Source organism: Vidua macroura, chromosome 18 (assembly GCF_024509145.1).
Source record: "Vidua macroura isolate BioBank_ID:100142 chromosome 18, ASM2450914v1, whole genome shotgun sequence".
NCBI lineage: Eukaryota > Metazoa > Chordata > Aves > Passeriformes > Viduidae > Vidua > Vidua macroura.
Window position 1 is genome coordinate 10,546,099 of NC_071588.1, and position 15,341 is coordinate 10,561,439.

At 38.7% G+C, this 15,341-nt stretch overlaps 1 protein-coding gene across 9 annotated transcripts in view; it reads right to left on the minus strand.

Moving 5' to 3' along the window:
• The window catches only part of CIT (citron rho-interacting serine/threonine kinase), a 68,506-nt gene that overhangs the window by 22,701 nt on the left and 30,464 nt on the right, over positions 1-15,341 (minus strand). For 8 of the 9 annotated variants that reach the window (XM_053993982.1, XM_053993978.1, XM_053993977.1 and 5 more), the window contains exons 18-24: positions 14,981-15,106; positions 11,996-12,091; positions 10,170-10,286; positions 9,618-9,727; positions 6,859-7,033; positions 5,388-5,585; positions 3,162-3,215 (exon numbers count right to left, since the gene is read on the minus strand). In XM_053993982.1, coding sequence (XP_053849957.1) covers positions 3,162-3,215; positions 5,388-5,585; positions 6,859-7,033; positions 9,618-9,727; positions 10,170-10,286; positions 11,996-12,091; positions 14,981-15,106 — 876 coding nt within the window. The remainder of the gene's footprint in view (positions 1-3,161; positions 3,216-5,387; positions 5,586-6,858; positions 7,034-9,617; positions 9,728-10,169; positions 10,287-11,995; positions 12,092-14,980; positions 15,107-15,341) is intronic. The other variant, XM_053993981.1, reaches the window with a different exon arrangement.

A 15,341-nucleotide genomic window follows, 5' to 3' on the forward strand; every position in this document is an offset into this window, starting at 1 on the left:
AAAACAAAAAACAAAGCCATATAAAAGTTTTTGCCTGGGTATTAGCCTTGTCACAGTGGGCAAGATTCCTTTACTCTGAAAGACAATTTAGCATCAAAGTAACATCTCTGAGTATTATTTTGGAAGCTCACAAGAACACAACTTATGTCAACTTATGGAGCAAATGTGGAATCAGGATGTTAGAATGAATTCAGCAGGAACTCACACATAACTTAAATTATACCTGCCTGGTGTGCTTGCAGATTTAATGCCTCAGTATCCAAGCTCTCACACAAGTGCAGATCAAGCCTGTTAATGTTTAAGACTGGAACACAAGATGATGACAAAAGAAACCCAAGAAGGGAAGAAGATAAACCTTGTTTTATCGGGGAAAACTTGAATAAATGGAAATGCAATATCCAATTAGGAATAAGAAATGCTACTCATTCCTAGATTAAAAGCAACAGCCTGTACCTGAAAAACCCAGATGATTCAGATGGTGGTTCTCTGGTATCTTACTAAGCTGAATGCAAGGCTTTTATAAGACTGTTTCCTGCTAAATATTTAAATACTTTACTGCCTGCTTACTGGAAGTTTCCTTTCGTAAACAATTCTGTTATTATCTAAATAACTTAGTTGTATTTTTAACTTTAAACATGTTGGTGATCTCAGAACAAGCCATAATTCAGAGATATCTGGAAACAAATGTGTAAATTTTCCTATTTAAGAATGCCTTTTATTTCTAGATCTTGCTTTGATTGCCTGGAAAATACTTTTAACACTCAAATGGGCCATTTATTTCATAGAATAAAGGTAGGGATCTAGTTTTTCTCCCTCAACAGATTTGCTGGATGAGCTATCATTGTGAGAAGGTTGTGGTAAGATGATTGTGTGTGTGCCCACTAGCACATGTGTGTGTTCAGCAGGTACCACAAGTTACAATTTTTGTTGTAATTACATTTCCTATTATTTCTTGCTCAACTGAGTGACAGAAAGCATGAAAAAGGAGAAGCTAAAAATGCCTCCTTGGTCAGAGACCTCAGCAAAAGGAAGAACAAGTGTGCAATGAGGATACAAGGAAAGCAGACACAGCCTTCCCTACAATCAGAAGCTGTGACCTTTGTGAAGCTAGAGAAACAGGAACAATACCAATAAAAGTAGATTAAGTATTTTTATTTATCTTTTAAAGACCGCAAAAGTACTGAAGTAATTCAATTTGTTAATTTTTCTTTTCCTGCCTAATCTTATTTTTGTAATTCTTACGTTGTTTGGGGCTTCTCAATAAGATCAAATAAAAAGTAATTCCCTACCAAAGTTTGCCAGACTAGTTCAAGGAGTTTGTGTCAGCTTAAAAAGGATCTCTCTTGAGAACTTCCTGAAAGAATAAATCCATCCTTTATCAGGCTATATAAGTAGCAGCATATTATAATTATTCCCTTGAAGTGTTGTTGGAGTATAAATTCTAATCACCTTCAAGTGGAGTCACATGGTCACCAAAAAGCACAGCCTGCATCATACTGCTACCACCAGACAAAAACAAGTTGAAACATCTGGTGAAAGCAGTGTAATTAGCATTTCTTGACTCTCACTGGCAATAGAAGATTGCCCTGATTTCCTCATTCCTCAGGCAGGATGGACAGCCAGGAGCAGCCATAACACACAACATGAAATTATCTGTCCATGGTCAATTAAATTACACATGCATTCTCCTGGGCTGCAAAGAGAATGTACCATGGGCATGCATTATTCATTTAGGAACTATTTAATTAATTTCTTATTGATGAGGATGTCTGATCCCACTTATCCCACTGAAGGGCCTTACAGTGCACAACACTTTTACAAGTCCTTTGAAGTTCTTGACATTCTGGAAATGTTATGGGTCATTCTTCACTGCTGGAGTTTGTTCCCCACACTCAGAGCTGAAGTGTCACTGGATAATGAGCTACAGCTCTGCAAGGCAGCTGACCCTGCAGTGCACAGAAGCCACAGGGTTTCCACACCTGGTTTTTCCCTGCATGGAGATCACAAAAGTGATCACTCATTCAGAGTGCCACTCTGAATGAAAGGCAAGATCCAGAGCAACAGAAGATAGCTCTGGATATAAGATCTATGATGACACATAGGAGCTAGACAGTCAATCTAAGCAATGAGGAAGGGAAGAGAAAGTGAAGTTTCTTGTGTAGGATTTCTTTTAGACAGAGGTTAAAACACTTTGGAAAGCTGTACTTCCTCACTTCTTCCCATCGAGATATTCCATGTCCAGAAGAACCCCCTTGCTTAGTGCTAAAGAGCAAGTGAGGAAAATAGAATGACTCTCATGCTGAAAACATATTTTAAAATAAGATGAAAACTTACACATTAGAGACTTACTCCTACAGCATGAAACATTACATTTGAGGAAATTACTGAAAGCAGGGAAACAATCAAGATAAAAAACCCCAGCAATTAAGCCCTGCTTACAGTGTGGGGTAGAGAGAAAAAGCCCAGAATAATTTACAATCCCTGCTGACCCAGAGGACTGTGGTCCTTATCCAACACTTGTGTAATTCATGTCATTGGAAGGCAGATACTCTCCAACTACCATGAACAAGTGTGAAGATAGTGTTAAACTGCAAGGATCCCTGTGGATAGACAAAGCCCTTGGACATCTGTCCTGGACTGATGAAATGAATCTGAAAACATGTCAAAGCTCTCAGGCAACAAGGTGAAAATTCAGATCCTGGAGTTCTCTCTGCTGTATGTCAATGTATTATTTGGAACCTTAACACTTCTTGTTTCTTCAAACAGTGTTAAAATCCTCCTTAAAACCCACTCAGGCCTAGAACTACAATGCAGCTCAGAATTTGGACAGGTAGATCTTTTCTTGTGAGCAGAAAAGATCTTCACCTACAGTCACTTTTTGCAGCTGCTACACCATTCTTACTAGCTGCACTGCAATGAGATATTTTAATTTACTTTCTTCTCCAAAAAGAAGAACCGTGACAATTTCATGATCAGACTAAAACCTCAAAATTGAGGTTTACCTGAAACCTGAAAGAAATCCAATCCATCCAGCTCCTACTAGCACCTTGAAGCCAGAAGTCCACATTAGGAACTAGTGTCATCAAGGATTAAATGAGGAAATAGTTTGTTTCATTATCCTTAATTTCAAAATAATTCAATGATCTGTATTTAATACTCACTGTGCAGCTATTACGAAGGGCTTCAAATTTACGCTGGATTTCATCTCTATGTGCCTAAAGGAGGTAAGAAGTTAATCATCAATTTTTCATACATTAGAATTCAAGAATGCTGTTGCTAAACAAACTGCAGAACAGTCTACCAGCAAGCAAAGTTTGGAAGGCAGATGCTGCAGGCTATGAAAGCACTTTGGAGTGGCAAAGAACTGATTAGCAAAAGTCCCATCCTACTTAATCAAAATACACTTCTGCTCCCAACTCTGAAGTGCTTTAGGAAAATGTACAAGCTCAAGAATGGAATTATGTAACAGGTTCCATCTGAAATGGTCACCAGAAGACTTGCTGATCTCATTTTAAGTTTTTACATTCTTGACATTTTAATTTGAGTTTGTTTTACTTCCATATCCCGATTGGTGTTTCATAGAAAATAAACACTGCACACAATTTAATGCTTGCAAAGAAAAACTGTAGTGATGTATAATGCAAGCTACCCCAAACAGCTCTGCCAATCTACCTGAATCCTACCATAAAGTCACATTTAAGCCCGAGCCTCTCTAAAAAGCAGTGATAAAACATAATAATCAATTCTTTGGAGGACAGCATCTAAAGTACAGAAAAGTTCAAACACTCATATTAAAGAATGCAGTATTGCATGCACCATTTTATCCCCTAATTTACAAGCACAGCATGACAAAGCAAAAAGTTCTTGTTTCAGCCTCATGGCCTCTCTCAAAATTCAAAGTGATTTAACAAGTGTCTAATGTCATGTGCTATCTGAAAACTTAACAAAAGAAAGGTTACTGCTCAAGCACATCCAGCCACCTTTCTTCATTCAGAACATTCTCCTTAGAGCCAAGAGACTAAACAGGAAAAAAAAAAAAATCCCATTCAGCAGAAGTCAAACATGAGAGTTTAAAAGCTATCTTACCACAACAGGCAATGTGAGAAATAAAAGTGTGTAACAAACTCCATGACAGGAATAGTCCCAAGCCTGCTTGGCTGGACTGTCTAACAGCAGCTGGTCCAGCACGACCAGTTTGCCCCATTAACTGGAGCAATACTGAGTGAACAGAGGTCATGAATATTCATCTGTTTCATGGCTGGGTAAGGATCCCAAGTGCATTGCCAGCCCCCTGGCAGTGATCGTGGCTGTTATGCAAAGCTTTCAGCTGGGAAGGGACTGCCTCAGTTCTGAGCAAAAAGAACCCAATGCCATTTCTATTCAGTTATTCTTAGGCCTCGATGCTGTTGCTGCACTTGCCCAGCCTGTGCTCACTTTAGAGCTGAGGGAATGGTTCTGCCATTCATCTACCCAAAGCATCAGCATAGTACCAGTGCCCGTGCCAGCTGAGCCCCCCTCCCCTCCCAAAAACCAGCAATGGCAGCAATATTCAGAACAGTTCTTGGATTAAATGCCACTGGAGCACGAGAATGCACATTTTCAACACTTCCAAATCACAGGATTTGAAGGTCATTGAAGGCTGCTGCTCAAGGTGGGGTTATAGCTGGTAGCAGGTCAAACTCTCTACCCACAACTCTGGGAATCTTTTGTGAAGGAAATATTTCTTAGAATCAAACATTTTGAAAGCATCTTTTTGTGCTCAAGAGACAGCAACCAGCAGCATATAACCTAGAACTCCATTTACAGGGGTTGCGGTGGAAGAGGGTGACAGGACTTGAGCTTTGTTTTCCTTTCTATCACTCACACACCTCACCAGACTGCAAGACACACATGACAATTTTTAATGAAACAAACATTGAAATAAAATTATATGTTAGAACACCCTCCCTAGGAATTTGGTGGGGTGTTTTTTTCTCCTGAATAAGTATCCTCAAAGCAGGGTTACTGATAGAAAAAAAAAATCATCAAAACATTCCATCAAGTACTTCCAAACTCATGAGCTATTATTTAAATAAGTAAATCACAGAGTTAAACTCCTAACAATACCAATTTCAGATGCAACTTTCACCTCAAAACAAAAGTAATAATGCTCCTACAAGCCATCAGTTTAGGCAGCAATGAACCATTACTAGGAAGTATGCAAATGGTTGAAGGTAAAATTTGACATTTTAGCCATTCATGCCTCTATCAACACAAGGCACAATTCATACCCATTTCTGAAAATTAAAAATTAGATGATATAAATTCCTTTTAACCTCTTTGTGAAACATGCACCTACATAATTCTAGTGTGTATCTGCAGCTCACAGGACAAGTTCCAGGGCTCACCGTGAGGGCTTGAATCTCCTCCTCTGCCTCAGCCGTGGTCTCCTCCAGCTCGGTCTTGGCCTCGCGGAGCTGGTTCTCCAGGGCTGTCCGTGCAGCCTGCAGCCCAGTGATCTGGGATTCCCTCTCCTGCAGGGTCAGCTGCAGCTCTGTCAGCTGCCTCTTGAGCTCCAGCTTTTGTTCTTCGTGCTCTAGGCTAACCTGAAGAAAGACAAAGTAGTACCCAAATGTGAGTTACTAACAAAGACATGACAGGCAATGGAGTCTTGTTTCAGAACCCACTTGAAGATGCTATTACCATGTCCATTCCCAAAATCACATCCTGACAGGCTGCTTAAGGCACTGAGAAATCAAGGACACAGCTTTGTCTACTCTCTAAAATCTACTGGTTTTCTTGGGAAAAAAAAAACAACCTGACATTTTGAAACAACAAGGGCACAAGAATAGTTCCAGCTGTAACTCAAACATATCAAACACTGATATAAAATGTTGAGGTAGTTTGTGATGAACTTTCTCTTTCTTTACTGAAGCTAAGAGTCTCTAAGGATCTTTATTTGGGAATCTCTGGGCATACATTACATACATTTTGCAATCAACTTCATGTTTCATCTTCCCTTCAGATTCCTTTTATAGAATGCCACAAGCTCATCTGGCTCTGGGTTTACCTGAATGGCTTCTGATGAAGGTTTTCTTGCAGCACACACAGGGATAAATATGTCACTCCAGGGATAAGAAATAAACTAAAACAGATCTCAGTGTTCAGAATCAATTCCAAACCTTAGCACCTTCTTCAGGCTCCCTGCTATCCCAAGGGAATCTGTCTGTTGTGCTTGAGATGTGTGACAAGGCTTCAGAAACCTTATACTGGTCTCAGTCAGCTTCTGGCCAAAGTAGGACAGGTTGGTTGCTCAACAATCTTAGCTGAAGGCAAGATTTCAGCCTTAGCTGAAAATTAGTGGACTGAGACTGGAGAGGAATTTGTAGAACCAAACTAGTTAATACAAAATTAAAACTGAAGCACAACTCACAGATCTTTAAAAGAGCATATTTCCATATTACTGTTAGGTTTTCTTTGCAGAAGACTCTGAAAATGGTGCATGAAGCAGCAGCTTCCTCTTTTCTTACAGAAATTCTGCTGTGTCCATTGCTTTCTAAGCTGTAGACTCTAAGGCTACAGGTTATCTGTCTGGTCATTGTACATTGCTGACCTATTACTCTCTACCCAGACAATATTATAAGGGTATTGTACAAACAAACACAGAAATAGAATTCTGAAAAAGCAAGATGATCTAAAAGCTCAGATTCAGGATGACAAGTCCCTAATACTTTCATTTATCTCCTTTCAATGAGTTTTTAAAAATTACTAATACACTTTCAAATACCACTCCAAGAAGATAATTCTAGTTCTCACTGCATTCACAAAATGGGGTACATTTAGGAAAGTTTGCTGAGAGGATTAGAGCCATGATTTCACCTCTCTCAGCCGTGTCTCCAACTCCAGCAGGCGGTTCTTGTCAGTGTGATCTTGGTGACTCATCTTTTCCAATTGTTCTTCTAGTTTTCGATTCTGGGCCTCCAACTTTCCAGCTTGTGTTTCCAAGTAGAACTTCTGTTGCCTGAGCTCTGAAATCATCTCCTCTTGGGCTTTCCTGGTAGGAGACATGCACAAGTGACAAACCTGAAATGCCCTTAACATATGTCCTTCCACTGGGGCCAACTAAGGAAAACACAAGTTTGCTGTGAAGTAGAACAGTTAAGTTCCTAGCTTAAATTCTACATCCCAGATAAAAATAAAAATTACTAATGTATTCATCAACACATGCCCAGAGCTTTAAAATTCCATATTTGCCAGTTGCACAGACAAACAAATCTTGCAGAGGGTAATCTATAATGCTATTTAAGATACAATTAATTCTTCTAATTTCATCAGTTCCTTGTCACATGTTTTTCTGTAGGGGAAAAATATATTCTGAGAGTTGCTTTCTCAGAGTTTATTTCCAGGAGATAAGAGGAACAACCATGCCTTAGGACTGGGGGTAGTGTGTTGAGGGTTGTTTTGTTGGGGGCTTTTGAAAGTTGTAATGGACATAGAACTTGACCTGAAGTGAAGCTAAAGTGAAGCTTTGCCGTCTCTGATCAAAGTCTTAATCCACAAACTGAACAAAAATAATTACTTGTTCTCATAAGAATTTTGAGAGCTGGCAATGATTAATTATTATCATTTGAAATGTACACTCTCCAAAAAAAGGGTCTTTCTGCATTATTTACAGTTCCTAGAATTGTGTTGTCATGCATTGGAAAATTCTGCCTCATAGAGTGCTTTCTCCTTAAAAGCCTCACAAAGCTCTACATATATTAATGAATTAATATTTTAAGAAGTTCACTGTGAGATAAGCTGTTATTAATCCTATCCCAGAGAAATTATGTGGGTTGCCCAGGATCAAATAGGAAGACTTAACAAAACTAAAAATAGAACTTAAGTCTTCTGACTCACATTTCTGTGCATTGCAAGCAAAACCACCCTTTCACCCTCTCTGTTTTTTTTAATTTACCTCTACAGATTATTGTCAGCCAGAACTGTCAAATGGTGTTATTTCATTTCCTGCTGTTTACTGGGCTATCTTCTCAGGAACCTGATAATCATTGGTTTCCTCAGATACTGCTGGAACAAAAGCTTGCAGAGCTCCCCTCTCCTCTGAAGAGTTTAATCACTAGCTCTCCTCTTGATGCACGCTCAGATTAGCTGCAGCTTTTGTGGGTTCAAAATGCAGTCCAACAACAATTTATACATTTTCAACAGCTCAATTCACAAAAAAAGCACAAATTCATTAACTATCTGCATGCATAATTAAGCAATTTTCTCTCACAATGTTGCTAATTCTGTACTATCTCCTACCAATCCGGCAAAGTTCATCATTTGACAATATGTCTCTCGATAATCTATTTTAAATTTTATGTTAAAACATTATTATATGTTTTTCTTGATTTCTGTGGCTCTCCAGTCAAGGATAGGGCTCCCAGAGGATGCTTTAAGTCCTTACACTCAGTTCAGCAGCCATGATTGAGACACTCAACCTTCCATACACTTCCCAGCTCCACCTCGAGACATTTCTGTTTTATTTTAGACTGAAGGTAAGTTATGGCTTTTGCTGCCTCAACAAACTCCCTGGGTGATTAACTGGAGGTCATCTGGAACATTAAGCAACACAATTAAGTTCCTCGGTTATTTCTGTGAATATTTTTGGCTGCTTAGGCTAAAATAACTTGCAAGATATTTGAAATGCAATGAAAATTGGAGCCATTACATATCTGGAGGCATAATGACCACAAAAAAGGAATGAAACCAAAGCAAGTCTGTGCCAAAACTCATCCTTGTCTGATTCTATTCAATATTAGAGGTGAATCTATTCCAAGTGCTTCCCACAAAGGCACTGCCTGATGTTGGATCCAGCAGCTGATGGACACTGAAAACACTTGTGCAAACCAAGGTGAATCTGTGAACTCAGTAAGGGCAAATACTGTTTTGCAAATCCAGTCCTGCAGATTGTATCAAACAACCCATGCTTTTTCTACACTTGAATTAGAACACCTCTAAGTCATTTATGAAGGAAAAACAACATTGTAAGGATAAGGAATCTCAGCTAAAATCTAAAGAAAAATAAAGTTCGGGCAGACAAAATAATCTGAAATAGAAGAATTCGAGAACATGCAGAGAAATTCTTGGCTTAAAAATCTAGTGTTCTTCCTTGTCATCTCACCCATCAAGGCATGATGGAATGTTTGTGAGTGAAGGGTGTTTAATGTTTTCAATTTCAAAATCATGTGTCAGGGGAACTGAGTAAAATATAAATCTATTAGCAATGTTTATGTTTAAAGAAGGAATGTATGCTTATCCAGGGGTATTTTAGACAAAATTATTAGTATTCATTTAACATATTTGGCAAACCTACACAAATCACCTGCCTTAGGAAATGCTCCAAAGTAAACACTGTAATACAAACCAATTTTCCCTGTCATGTTTGAGAAAACACAAAATACACAGCGAGCCCCAACTATTTGAAGAACGGAGCATATTTTTGAAAGGCTATCAGTGAAAAACAAGCAGGGAGCAGAGCAGGCCTGCAAAAAAGAGCCACTTTTACATGGTGAATTAGAGAATCATTTCAATTGGAAAAGGCTTTAAGGTCATCTTCCTGAGACCTGTTCAGCAGTGACAGCAGCTGCCACACTTACATGTTCCTCTGGGTAAAGAGGCTGCTATTTGCTGCCAGTTTGTTGGCCTCAGACAATTCCACAATTCTCTGCTCCAGTGACCTGATCTTCGAATCCATTGCATTGATCATCTGAAACACAGCAGTGAGCCTTTGAGACTGCACAACACCAGCGGTTACAAAAATAAAGTTTATACAAAAGTCTGAACTTCTTCCAGAAACAAAAAAAGAACTAAAATAAAACTGATCCAATGGCCAAAATGAGCAACACAAATGCAATTACTGGAGCTATTTGCAGCTGCTTGCTACTGCTTTAATGTTAGGAAAAAGCAATCATTATCAAGGCACAAAACAAGGGGCACACAGCAAGCTGCATGGCTTTTTTAAAGGAAATATTCTTGAAGATGCTCTGAATTTAAAAGAAACATGTCTTTTAAAATTCATATTAATCAATGAATTTTCTTCAAAGCAGCTCAGCAGCACTACAGAACCTCAAACAAGATTATCTTGCTTGAAATCAGCTTTAGAAAGCTACTCTTCAAACAGCTTTGATTTCCAGCTCAACACTACATACCGCCTTCTGTTCAGCCAGAACTTTGCATTTCTCACGTGCTTCTTCTTCATGTCTTCTGAGCATATTCTCAAGTGCTTCCTTATCTGCAAGATCCTTCTTCATCTGATTTTCCAACACCTAAATGAAGACATTTCTTTTGTCTAAATTATATCTGTTTCACTGGGCAAAGGGCAAGCAGAAAGAAAACCATCAATATAGATTTTTTTTTTGGTAAGCAATTGGTCATATCTCAAGCAAAATTAAATCCATGATGCAATTGCATGAAATCCATGGAAGAGCAAACTCCAAAAAGAGCACTCTCTCAGTTATCTCTGAAGACTGAATTTAACAATAAGATTTTATAGAGATATGGAGATACTGTAGGTATTTTATTTATTATTTTGAGTAATATAAACTGTGTTCAATAATTTTTCCAGCCTAATGCAACAGAAACACAGAAAAGCCTCTCTACCCTGATATGTACAGCAGAAGAATTAGGAAAGTGCCCATCCTTTGGCTGCCCTCCCAACATGGCTCACAAATAATTTGTGAGTTCCATAGGTATGGATGAGAAGGCAGCTGAGACCACACAAATTCTTCCAGTCAGAGAAGAAAATCTAACAGTAAAGTAAAAAACTTCTTTTTGTGACACAAATAGCTGTCATTGGGAACAGGACTAAAGTAATGAATTGCTACATTTTTCTAGAAATGCATGTTGTGTATGTATGACCAGAGTTATATAAATCAGTTGTTAAAATGAAGGTCTCTTCCTTCAAAGAAAAATTTATCAAAGACACAAATTCTGGACACCACAGGATAGTTTTTACTTTTCCAGTTACAACAACTCCATGTCCTTTTTTAAGTCCTTTGAACCTCTTTCACCTGGCTTCCTGATTTCTCCTATTAAACCCTACATCATAGGGCCCCATAATACACCAGTTCTCTATTTTTTCCAATGCTTATCCTCTTTTCCAGTTTTTATATGATCACTTATTTCTCAACATCTACATCTCATCTTCCTGCTTTGTATCACTCTCCTCTCATTACTGATAACCACATGCTCTGATCTGCCAGCAAATCTTGCTTGTTTTTTCCTTCATGTTTCTCCCACAGAAATTTCTTCTCTGCTCTTAAATACTACATCCTCACATTTCAGCAAAAATGTAGAATTAAAATATTAGATAAATGTACAAGATAAAGACTGTTTCTACTGAGAATAATTTGTTCTTATGAAAGATTCTTACAAAATGCATTTACTGGCTGTCATATTGCAAGCTCTTTAGAAAAATCCTTAACCAGTGCACATATTCCTATTTGCCAGCTTGTTTTTCCTAATTTTAGATGGTGTCTATTTCTAACTGTTTGTTAATGCTACCCTGGAAAAGACAAAAACAAAGTAGGTGGTTTCTGTGGCTTCTTGGCAGATGTGCCAGCTCCAAGATGGAATTTCAGAAATGGTCTACTATTTGCTGCATTTAAAACTTGCAGGTAGGCTGAGTGAGCCCTCATACAAAATCAGTGGGAACTGAAAGCTTCTTCAGGGTGTGAGATCCAACAGCATTAACTAAGTATTATTTAGTCATCAAAAGTCAAATTACAATCAACAAATGCCTTCCTGTAGTTCTGGCTTCAAATGCTACCTCTCCTAATCCAGTGTCACAGATAGATAAGAGAAGGCAGAAAAAATAGGAGAAAACTGATTTAGGTTCCACTAAGCTCCCTCAACATTGCAGCAATGGCAACGAGAAGGCAACTCACAAGACAAAGCCATCAGAGCCTAAAGGCAACTGTTTTTCCCTGAACTCATTCTACCCACAAAAGCTTGTAGCAAGATAAGATATTTTTACTTTGAGTTTCTCCTCATAGAATTGTTCCTTCTGTTTCAGCTGCAACTCCAGATGTTGTGCTGAGATCTGAGCCTCACGGTGCTTTTCCTCTAGCTCCTAAAAGCAGCAAAAAATCATATTTAGACACAAGGAAATGGTAGGTGCTGTGGGTATGTGTTACACAGGTACCAAACATTCATTCACACTATAAAAATCTCAAGTTCAGTGCGGTCATGGTAGAAAAAAAAAAAAAAAAAAAAGCATTATGAGACCTGAACATTATCAACTTAAAGTTTGCACATTGCTGCTGACCCATCTACTGCAGAGTGGGAACACTGCTAAGGACAAGGATTTCTACTTCCATGGTAAGAATCTCCATCTCCCAGTAAAATATACCCAAAGATAGGCCAAGGACATTTGGTGAAAACATAGTTATAAACATTTTATAGCTGCAGTGGCATCACAGGAAGTTCAGATCTATTTTTAACAAGGTCTCTCACTTGTTTTCTTACAGCAGACCTCAATAACGGGGTACTGCTGTCTGTGCTTTTCATTCTGCATTCAGAGGGGGAATAGCATTTACTTTGCTGTATTCCTTGGACAAATGTTGTCAGAAATGCTATTTATAAATGGCTTCAAAAATGAAAAGCGCAGGATGCAATATATGTGGTGGAACATACCAGAATCCTTCTAGCCTCTTTATTTCACATCAGATAGTTTCAGCCATGCACAGTAAGGACTTAAATAATTTGTATTTCAGAAATCAGCTATTTCTGCAGTCTGACTATATTATTTGGGGTCTATCTATAATCACCTTTCAAAAGGACACTTCTCAAGAGCCTAGCTTACAACTTTATGCTCATTTTGTGTCATATTTGTCATTCCAACAATTTCCTTAGAACAGGAGCAGGTTCAGGTCTGTCATTCACTACCACTGGACTGACTCTTGCATAGATAAGTTCAGGTGCTGAGGTGCATCTGGATCTCCTGTCTACTCTCTTTACTGCACAGCACAGGAAAATTTCCTGATACTTGTGTGTATTTTAGTACTTTACATAGTATTTTGATATGCTTTTTCCTGATCTTCCTCATCTTGAAGGCTTTTTTGCTCCAGTAATTGCAATAGACCTCCTTTTCCAGAAGTGAGAATCAAAGAGGAGGTTCACCAAAAGTAGGTCATCAACAGTGCCTAGTCCCTGACACTCCTGCATGGAATGGAGATTGCTGCTTTTTGCAATTGAAATATGTCTCCCAGCAACAAGAGGGACAACTCACCTCCCCCAGAAACCCACACATTTCAGGTCCTGGCAGAGAATCAGACAACCAGATCAGCAGCAGCTTCAAAGCTCCCAGCATTAGACTGCTCATATTGTAGCAGGAGCTTCACCAGTTCCTGCAGTGGCACTTAACAGCCAGTGTGGGCTTAAAAAGGTAATCTCCTACCATTCCTGCTCTCAGTATTCTCTACGTAGCACTGACTTTGTTATTGGCATCACAGCAGTGATCTGCACTTTCAGGCAGGCAGAAGTATTTTCTCTAACTTGTTTCTTCATCAGCTCCTTACAGACAAATGAGCAGGTACTGCTACATGAGTGTACATGAAAACCATGCCTTTATTCAACAATTTCCACCTTATTCTATGCAATTCTCTATCTTCAACTCCCTTCTTACCTCTCTATACCAGGAAAAGTCAAAAATGTTTGAAGAGACAACTTGAGGGAAGGTACAGGGTAGGAGTGGAAGAAAAAAGAATACCAGTACACTGTGCTTCCAGAGCAGTTGCAAGGGACTAGGAAAGATTCTGTAGGATTACTTCTTCAATGCCTGTTTGACTTTTTTTATAAAATAATTTTGTACCTCTCCAACATTCTGTTAGGACACCATGGAAACTATCTATAAGAAGAGCTAAACATATCCCATGGTGTAAAACAATTAGTAGATATTTCTGCCTTCCCTTCCACTTTCTCCTCCACAGAGAACATAATCAAAACCAAGGAACAATCCCCAAATATACACAAGAGGCTTATGAAACAATTCAAAGTTTTACACTACTTCTAAACATAAAGTTGGCTCTCTGCCCAGCACAACCATAGTCTCCCACTTACCATGCACTCCTGCTATCAAAACAATTTGAAAGGAACAGCACTACTAAAGAACTGATTCTACCTTTTCTTGACAGTGCTCAGCATACTGATGCTAAACTCTCTACACCCAGAACAAGCCTGGGTCATCTGTTGACTCCAAATATGTTTATTTTTACATTTCCATTTGACCTTCCTCAGGTGTGTCTCAGCTTGGGATTACTACCAGTAAAATGTAATCCTTTTTTTCCTTGTCATATTGGCAACACACAGAGAAAATTCATGAGGGAGGCAAAATAAATTTAATTATTCTAGTATTAAATTATGCTTTCTGTCCCAGGGAAGCAAAATTTTTAGAAATACCTTCTGCTCGATTCACTAGAGACTGACATACTAACTTGCCTTAATAGTTTTAACCAGGAAAGAAACAAGAAATTGCCAACAGAGAAGTTATGTGGGTGCAAATGGTTTCCTAACAAATATCTTTGGAGATAAACAGTTTGGATGACGAATTTCTCTCCGCTTCAAAATGTAAGCACTTCTAATAGATCTGACCTCTAAATTCCTCTGCAATTTACTTAAAAAGAGAGATGTTTTTGTTGTTGCCATAACCCGCCCTCAGAATGTTTTACCTCTGAAACAATCACAGGGTAAATAATTTAAATATTACTGTGTTGACTGAAAAGTTTCCCCACTGAGATGACTCCAGCTTTGAAGCACTATTAAGACTAAAGGCACAGGAGTGAGTTAGTAACTAGAGGTGCAAATATTGAATGCTTACGCTGTCTCCAGTATGACTGGTCCAGGAAACAAATCCTGTTATTCAACAATTTCCACCTTAATGCAATTCTACATCTTCTGATTCTTCCCTACTCCTTCCTTACAAACTCCTACCCTCTAGGTTTCATTTATCACCTCTGCTCACCAGAATTTTTTCTGCCATCTGTTGAATCTGTTGAGATTTAGTTTGAATATCTTCTTTTAGGCGGTTTTCTCTTCGTTCCACAGTCTCTAATCTCTTCACTTGATTCTCCAGAGAATGGCGCCGTTCCTGCACAGCAAATATGAGCTGCTGTTTAGGCCACTCAACTCTGCATTAGCACAAAGCAAGGAGAAGTTTCTAGAGGAAACAGGCTGAAGCAGTCAATATAAGGCTGGCTTTCATATTCTGAATCCTCATCACACCCCAAATCCCCCAGGCTAACCATATGTCCTTATCCACTCCTCACTGAAAATAAAACCCCTCAGTTTTCCTCAAAGAAATATGTTTCTTGATTAAAAACAGC